Source organism: Zeus faber (genome assembly GCF_960531495.2).
Source record: "Zeus faber genome assembly, chromosome: 11".
Lineage (NCBI taxonomy): Eukaryota > Metazoa > Chordata > Actinopteri > Zeiformes > Zeidae > Zeus > Zeus faber.
Genome location: NC_137205.1, coordinates 19,906,684 through 19,916,256, shown reverse-complemented (window position 1 = coordinate 19,916,256; position 9,573 = coordinate 19,906,684). Strand labels below are relative to the sequence as shown.

Genomic DNA, 9,573 nt, shown 5'->3' with positions numbered 1-9,573 from the left:
CCTCACGCTCCCTGGCGCAATCTGCCGCAACATTCAGATTAGGATTACAACAGAAAATGATTCACTTCCGGAAATGAATATGGAAGGGCAAACTCCAGAGCTGGGCGCGCTTCCCCCCCGCCGCCCTTTTTTACGCTCCGCCATGTTTTGGGGCACACAGCGCATTTAATCGCCCCCCCCACCACCACCACCACCACGCAGCATTTCCTCAACAATTGGATTTTCAGTTTTCAAACCACAAATATTATTTCGACATCAAACGCTGGCTCAGTTTGAAGAACGTTCATTATCGTAGTTACGAACAACACAGGGGAATAGAACATTTTTACGGTGTGATCACATCATAAATGAATTACATTAAAGTGGAAATCCGTACGATTTTTTCTGTTAAAAAAAACCCAGTATTTGATACTTTTTTTTTGGTGGCACTTCATAAGAAACAGCCAATCATAAGTATCTGTCTTCGGCATGTGCCCCTGCATATGCTGCTTCCCTTGTAGGGCGGCGGGGTCCGCCACGCCTTTTACCGGTGAGAATGCACTGATGGGGCACCGAGCAGCGAATTCGCCCAAGCGGCGCAGTGCAGAGTTGCGGTCAGCGAGCCGCCGATGTGGATGAATGATTATTATGCGATGGATCGGAGGACGAAACGGGAGAGGGCGGTCGGCGATCGCACAACTCGGTCGATTATCTCCTCTTTTTGGAGAGTCCCCCCCCGACTCGTTCCGTAGCGAGAGCTTAAAGTGAAAGGCGCGTCCCGGCGCTGAAACCGGCAGACTGTGGGCTCCGTATCCCACCGAAGTGACGGCGAAAACTGTGAAACAAGGCTCATTAGACCCGGAGACAGATTGTAGCCGAGCACCTGCACATATGTCAGCGGCTAACGAGGCAAGACGGCCCGCAGCAATCATTACTGCTAATTACAAAGTGCAACCCGTTTTTCTATGTTTCTGTGTGTGTAGGTGTATGTGTGTGTGTGTGTGCATTCATGTGTGTGTGTGTTTGTGTGTGTCTCTTTTGGCCACATCTGTAAATAGCATGTGAGCTGAGGTAGTGACCCTTAGAATGTGTTTTAAACAAGGGATGCACAGACTCCCGAGCAGCGCAGTGTCGTGGAGTCACCCAAAACTATTTATATTCCTTCCGGGGAAAAAAAAAAAGGGGGTAGCGCGTTATCGGGGGGTTCTAACGGGTTCATTTGGGGTCATTCGACGAAGCGACTCGCTTGTTACCGCTCGCTTTCCGAAAAAAACCCCAAAAAACCTAAGCCGTAGACGTTTTTTTTGGGGTGTGAGAAAATATCCACATCCATGTCCGTATTCCTTGTTTATATTTTAATACTGTAAAGAAAAAAAAAAGGCGTAAGGGGGAGAAATGCAATATTGTGAAGTTTTACAGTATCTGTTCTTCTGTTGTATCTAAACATCGAAACTTATAACCGTAAAAAATACCAAATACAACTGTCATTGGCTTTGCTTCGTGATATATTGAGTTATGATCACTAGATCGCAACGTAATCTCCACATTTTATACCAAGCACATAGACCTAGTTGCAAGGAGGCATTTTGGAATGCAGTATGAGATGTGTTCTATATGTGACGACTGTTGTATTACTATGTTCTGAAGATAGCCTCCAGCTTGGTTGGGTGTAGTCGGAATAGTTTGACGTGCGGTTCCTCTCGTGGGACTGTTTGGAGCTTTGAGGGCATATTTTAAACAAAAATAAAACTTGACATAAACAGAGATAAGCACAAGAGATGACTTCACAGTAAGACGCTGCCTTGATGCAAGGTGTCGCTAAAAGAGTCCCGACACACACACACACACACACACACATGCACACACGTGTACGCACACACACACACACACACACACACACACACACACACACACACACACACACACACACACACACACACACACACACGCTTCCGCTCATTACATTACATTATGTCATTTAGCAGACGCTTTTGTCCAAACCTCTCCCACACACACACACACACACACACACACACACACACAGGAAACGTGAAGACATGTGTGTCCCGTAACGGTTGTCCCGGTTTTGAGGCGTGACCTTGCAGCTGATGTGCTCGCTCGCCGGCCCTGATTGGTCTCAGCTGGAAGCGATTAATGAGCGAGAAACACACGAGTGTGTGAGCGCCGACGTCACGCTACGAGAGCTTCCACCCAAACTGCATCAAACTTTCTTTTCCTTGCACAAACGCTGCCCTGCACGCCATTGTTTCCTGTGGCAACAGCTATTGTACGCTATTGCATGATTATATGTACAGATTTTAACACTTGCACAATTTCCTGCTTTTGCAATAATTGTTTATTTCCAATTGTTTTCATTTCCCAAGTAAATGTCTGGATTGTACAGTATATTACCATTATATTATTATGTTTGGCTTAATTTTTAGTGTTTAGTTTTTCTATTGTCATTCATTTTTCCAATAGTTCATTATTATAACTTTATTACCATTTTTTTAAGGTGTGCTACAGAAACACTGTGATTTCCCTCCAGAGATGAATAATATCTCTCTTCTAATCCATCTATAATATCAGATTTTAGGAATTTGATTTACGAGAGAAGCAGATTAACATTTAATATGTAGATAACTGTTGTTCCAAAGATAAATACGTTTAGGGTTTTAGGTAGGGTTTCAGTAGTAGGATGTATTATTGATAATAATAAATAATAAATAATTTATCTTGTAATTTCAAGTACATTTATAGGTTATATTTCCTTAAATAAAACCAGAACATAGTAACATTAAAATTCTTTATGGCTTTTTTTTGTGTTATTTTTAAAGTAACACATTACACCGTACTGTATAATCCATCCACGCTGAAACGTTTAAGTCAAAGAACCATTGAAGAGCCAAAATTTATCGTTTTAAGAGTTCTTGCTTGAATAAAATGGTTGTATCACGAAAAAACAAAAACAAAACAAACAAAAAACAAAACAGTACATACAGTATAGATCAGTATAGAGCACATCAGCAATTAGGGACGGCTTTTATTTGCCGTGCAGGGGAAGAAGTGGGTGACATTTGTTGTTACCTTTAATATTAAATTCACCAATTCATGCTGCGTAATCCCATGATAAGAGGATGAAGGGGGAGAGAGAGAGAGAGAGAGAGAGAGAGAGAGAGAGAGAGAGGGGCGGTGGCAGAACAGATATTATATAATGGCAGACAGACGTCCCAGTCAGTATTTGTCCACATTTCTCGGCTGAATTGCTCCTCACACTTGTTTTCTCCTTTTCACCGTAACTAAACGCGTCGTTCGCTTTGAAACACACTCCCTCACGTAGGTTCCAGGTTTAAAAGTCAGAGCACAATGACAGATACCATATCTGGAAGCATTCGATTTTACTTTCTTTATCAAAAACATATAACATGTTATACGCAACATGTGAATCATCACGGACTGACTGTGGGAATTAAACGGGAGCAAACTGAGAAAAGGACATCCTATGGGGGTCATGATATGATATCTTGGTCTTCTACATACAGTATGTAAAAATAAAATATATTATTTTCTCAAAAATATTCGGAAAACGTTGACTGCATTGAGTGAAATCTCACCTAGTATACTATAGTCACATACGGTCTTAGAATAAAAAATAAGAAAATAAAATGCTGACATGATATTATGGTATTATGTATAAAAATACATTACATATGAAAATAATATTAAGTACGCCTATTTATTTATATTTATTCTCAATTTTCTTTCTAAAACATGGACTTTAATCGATTAAAATATGTTCTTAAAGTCACATACCTGTTTTAGAATTAAAAATAAGAAACAAAAATCCTGAAATAATATCATGGTCTTATTATCAATAGATTATTAATAATAATACTATTTCCCAAAATATTTTCTAGAAAAAAACATGGAATAAATTGAATGAAATCTGCTCTTGTATCCAATCCCTGTTTTCATGGGAAAATCTTCCTATTATTTAATTTCACCGCGGTGTCTACTCCCCACTCTCCAGTGAACAGATTGGGTCTCAGTGGGATGCTGTCACCGAGGGAGACCTGCCCCCCCCCCCCCCTCCACCCTCCTGTTAACCCCCCCCCCCCCCCCCACACACACACACACACACACACACACACACACACACAGTTTTGCTGTAAAAAAACACACATGCTAACAATGTTCAACATCAACATTCCACAACTCGTGACTTATCCATTTTATAATCTATTATTATTACTATCATTATTATTATTATTGTTATTATTATTAGTAGTAGTAGTACTATTACTATTATTATTATTATTATTATAATTATTACTATTACTATTATTATTATTATTAGTAGTAGTAGTAGTAGTATTATAATAATTAGTATTATTATTATTCTTATTCTTTTTTTATTATAATAATAATTATTAGTATTATTATTATTATTATTAGTAGTAGTAGTAGTAGTAGTAGGAGTAGTAGTAGTAGTAGTAGTAGTAGTAGTAGTTGTAGTACTTGTAGTAGTATTATTGTTAGGGGTCCACCCCCCATTGTTGCTGTTTGGATGAGTATTATTTTATTCTCCTTGGCACTTTTCGGGTTAAAACAGCCTGGAACAGAACAACCGCTGGGGCTATGGACACAGATGAGGTGTCGTTACAACCAGGATGGAGCAGACGACTCGCGGTTCAAGTTTCATCCAAATAGATCCACAGACGGAGCGGGAATTAGTGAAGCACGAAACGAAACGAAATTTGACTTGAAGTTTGCCGAACATTCCTGCATCGCCGACACGCCAACTTTCTTCAACTTCCTGTCGGGTGGTGGAGAGGAGTTTGTGGAGTAAGACACGACATCGTGACATCATCGCCCGATTTGCGGGTCTGAATTGTGTCCGTTTTATTTGAGTCCCAAAAGTTTAAAAGCTATATTTATTATTATTATTATTATTATTATTATTATTATTAATAATATTATTATTATTATTATTATTTAATTATTTGTATTATAGCATAGGGCTACTCCATGTTAAGTCCGTCGAAAAACGTACTTATTCTCCCACTCCCAGTAACCCAGTATCTTTGTGAAGTTTCCTCTTTCTCTGGCCGTCTCCTTAATTACTGTCACGAGGGATCACAGAGACCTATACTGTAAAGATCTAAAGCAAAACCGAAAACAAATCCAAAACGGCAGCTTCTGAGTCGCCACAGAGTGTCTCCAAGGGACTTTTACAACTTCCTACAACTCAAACCATCCCCGGTTCGCTCAGGATTCTCTGACTGTGTGTCTTAGGTCGCTACTGTGTTCTGTCTGGGACATATTGTGTGTAATCACCGGGTGCGTTACATTACATTTCACTGCATATATGTAAGAAAGTATGTATATGTATGTGACGAATAAACCTCTTGAATCTGAATCTTGAATCTTCTGCATCCGCTGCCCTTCAGAGGGTCGTTGCGGCATTTTACGAAAAGAAAAAATCGAGACAAACAAAACGGTTTGGCCATGGGGAGTCAACCTGAGCGATCTGCATCTTTTAAACCGATGCAGCATTGCGAGAATATCAGAATCGGGCGACTGCTGAGCAATGGGGAAATCGCGACCGGGTCCTTGGGAAACGTGATTGCCCCCGTTGCACGACCAGTTTCCCTTTAATACGACACGTTGACCGCACGAGCTTCACCATCACCGTCATCATTGCCACCACCACTATAATCAGGACTAAATCAATGCTCAGGCTTACAGGGGCTTAAGCACCAGGACCTGAAGCCGGTTAAGGGCCAAAGGGGCTCAAATTGAATTGTTTTAATCTTTTTAACTAATAACTGCAAAGGTTGACAAAAACAAACAAACAAAGAGACAAAACATGCATATGTTTGTACATGTACATGTCGTTTCAGTGAATGAAAACCAAGCACCAATGCAGGAGAAAGAGAGCGAAAAAATGAACCGGTCTTTGATCCATCGATCCTGCTTCCCGAAGGTGTGCGGAAGCCGATCAGGAGACCGACAAGGAACCCGCACCGAGCGAAAGCCAACAGATTCTAACCAGAGCCGAGAAAAGTCGCTTCCACGACGCACACGCACAGTGTGGACGAGTGCTGCACGGCCCTAGTGGTCAGGCTGGCACATTACACATTATACCAAACCTCTGTCAAATGGTCTCTCCCCCCACTCTGTTCCTATGTCCCTCTCTCTCGCTCGCACACACGCACACACACACACACGCACACACACACACACACACTACTGTGCACAGGTGGGCATTCAGAGGATGTTGTGCAGTACATTGAATTCATTGAAAACTGATGATGAATTCTATCCTATTCACTTTTGCATATTTTACTCTTGTACACCAAATTCCTCCTCTAGACACTTAAGCGGAAGAGGAGTTGCTTTCGTGTTTTTTGTGTGTTTCCTGTGCTTTCCTGTGCTTTTTTTCCAGACATTGGGAAAATAAAAGTGAGTTAATGAGGAACCATGAAGAGAAGAGCGGGGCGCACGGAGCGCTCTTGACCTTACAGTGCTGGAGTTTGTGCTTACCTCGTGCAGTTTAATATAGAAACAGGAGATGCATTCTGATGGAGCGAATGTTTAAATAATAGATGAACTCCTGGCAGGATCACATTTTGTTTGCACGCGTGTGTGTGTGAGTGTGTGTGCGTGCGTGCGTGCGTGCGTGTGTGCACCTAAGACAGTGATGCTGCTGACAGCCGCTCTCATTTATTTAAACTGGGAGGGAAGCCCCTCCATATCGGCACACGCCGGAGCACACACACCTCTGCAGATGTGCACAGCAGCGTAGAGCAGCACACACTCTCACCCATGGATACACACACGATACACACACACACACACGCACACACACACACGCACACGCGCGCGACTGTTAATTTCACGTTTCCTTACTGAAACCTCGCGCTTTGCACCCGCATAAAAAAAAAAAAGGTGAAATACTGTCTCCTAAGCCTTGGCAGGCCCAGTCGAAAGCAATCTGAATCCAATCTGATATACTGGAATCCCTCATATCATCATCAGCTCTGTGTGTGTGTGTGTGTGTTCTTGCGTGTGCGTGTGTGTGTGTGTGTGTGTGTGTGCGTGCGTGCGCGTTGGCGCGGCCCCGCACCACCGGTCTACGGAGAAAAGCCCGCGATTCGCGTGCGCTCACGGCGTTAATCCCGGGCCCCGGGAAGCGCCTGAAAGTTGCGGCGGCCGGACACGGAACGGGACGGCTGGGCGGGCGGAGGGAGGGAGGGAAGGGACACGGGTCGGGGGGACGCAGGGAGCGGGCGGGCGGGGCGGGGCGGGGCCGGGGGATTTGCGCGGCCTGGCAGCTGGACTGAAAACGGGCTATTTCCGGACGGGATTTGCACGTTTGGTTGCTGCCTCAAATCCCGGGAGGGCGCGGGCTTGGAGCGGCCGCCGCGCGTCGCTCTACCGACGCCTCCATTCTCCTTCTTTACTCGACGTTTCAAAAGCGACTTACACTCCCGTCGGGGTCGGGGTCGGGGCCGGGTGTCGCCCCCCCCCCCCCCCCCCCGCTCCCCCCCATTGATCGTGATCTTTTTCTGGTCTTTTCGCATTAAAACTTTATGGAGGCCCCCGACGGATCAATTATTCAGGGATGCCGCGTTGCCATAGCGAGCGCCCACCGTTCCCGCCGCGTACTGTACAGCGGGTCGTCATCATCCTCGGTCCTTGTCGTGATTTGAGGGTTTTTCTGCGGAGCGTCAACTCGGACTCTCGGTGGGGGGGGGGGGGGTGGGGGTGGGTGGCCCGAGAGGAACCGTTCCCGCCGTGCAGTGCGCCCGGAGGAATTCTGCCCCCGGGACCGATCGATGTTGCGTGAACGAAGTTGACGTTTTTATTTATTTTTATTTTTATTTATATATATTTTTTTTAAATAGGTTTTACTTTGAAAAAAATTGAGATTTTGATTTGAGGATCAACTTGGTTTGATTTTGATTCACTTGTTTGGTTTTTAATGCGATTATTAAGAGTTACGCTATCTGGAAAGACTAATAGATGTCAAATAGATAGATGGATGGAGGGATAGATAGTGGGGTAGATGGAGGGATAGATAGAGGGGTAGATGGAGGGATAGATAGATAGATAGATAGATAGATAGATAGATAGATAGATAGATAGATAGATAGATAGATAGATAGATAGACAGACAGATAGATAGATAGATAGAAAGATATATATAGAAAGATAGATAGATAGATAGATAGAAAGATATATAGAAAGATAGATAGAAAGATAGATAGATAGAAAGATATATATAGAAAGATAGATAGATAGATAGATAGAAAGATATATAGAAAGATAGATAGAAAGATAGATAGATAGAAAGATATATATAGAAAGATAGATAGATAGATAGATAGAAAGATATATATAGAAATATAGATAGATAGATAGATAGATAGATAGAAAGATATATAGAAAGATAGATAGATAGATAGATAGATAGATAGATAGATAGATAGATAGATAGATAGATAGATAGATAGATAGATAGATAGACAGATAGATAGATAGATAGATAGATAGATAGATAGATAGATAGATAGATAGATAGATAGATAGATAGATAGATAGATAGATGGCTGGATACAAATAGACCTTTCACCACATAAAAAGATAAACAGCATCATATAATCAGTGCTAATGGTCGGGCTGGCTTATCTTGATCTGCTAGAACACTCTCCATCAGGCGGACGCACGGGAGCATTACGCAACCACACCTCTTCCCAGACACGGATATTTAGGATTTCACTCAAGGCAAATACATTCATGTGCATTTACATCGTAATGGAACCCACGTAATGCATTAACCCCCCCGCACCCCCCCCGCACCCCCCCTCCACCACTTCAAGTCAGTGCTGCTCCATCTCTCTCCGCGCTGCGCCGCGCGCGCCTCGTCCGGCTCCAAGGTGCGCTCCTCTGCGCCGAGGGACAGGCGCGCGGGTCGCAATCACCCAAATCGCCCGGTACCTCAAACGCTTTTTCTATAAAGTCAACCCCGTGCACAACACACAAACTTTTCCTCAACGGGAAAGTTGCCTCGGCGCGGGTGGGGTCGGTGGACGCACAACGGAGTGCGCTCCGCGGCGCCCCGGGAAAACAGGACCCCCGCCCCGCGACGCTGTTGCCGTTAGGTGTGAAACGCGGTGTACGCTACCTGCCGATCCGCCCCAGCGCTTTGCCCGCCGCAGCCTTGAACCTGTCTGGTCGGACCTCCATCCTTGCAGCTCCGTCACCCGCCGCTGTGCTGTGGTCCAGCGCGCGCGCCCGACCCACGGGAACGCGCGCCGCTCATTCTGCCTGTGCCCTCTCATCCCTCCATCCCGTTAACCCACCCATCGTATCAGATCTATGGAGATATGGAATAGCAAAGGGTCAATGGGATTATTTTATTATTATTTTACTATATTATTATTATTATTATTATTATCATTATTATTATTATTATTATTGTTTCATTATTCTTATCTATTCTTACAAAATTTTACCTCAGAATCCAATACTCAACAAACAAAACAAAAAAAACCAGGCTGAAGTCACTGAGAATTTCCAACAGAAGGC

The 9,573-nt window shown here is 43.5% G+C and overlaps 1 protein-coding gene across 1 annotated transcript in view; it reads right to left on the bottom strand.

Annotated features, from left to right (window-relative positions):
* The window catches only part of slc17a7a (solute carrier family 17 member 7a), a gene marked incomplete at both ends in the record, with an annotated part of 20,218 nt that extends 10,987 nt beyond the window's left edge, over positions 1 to 9,231 (bottom strand). Inside the window, one exon of the mRNA XM_080009315.1 lies at positions 9,170 to 9,231. Within this exon, the coding sequence (XP_079865441.1) occupies positions 9,170 to 9,231 (62 nt within the window). The remainder of the gene's footprint in view (positions 1 to 9,169) is intronic.
* Between the last annotated feature and the right edge of the window lie 342 nt (positions 9,232 to 9,573).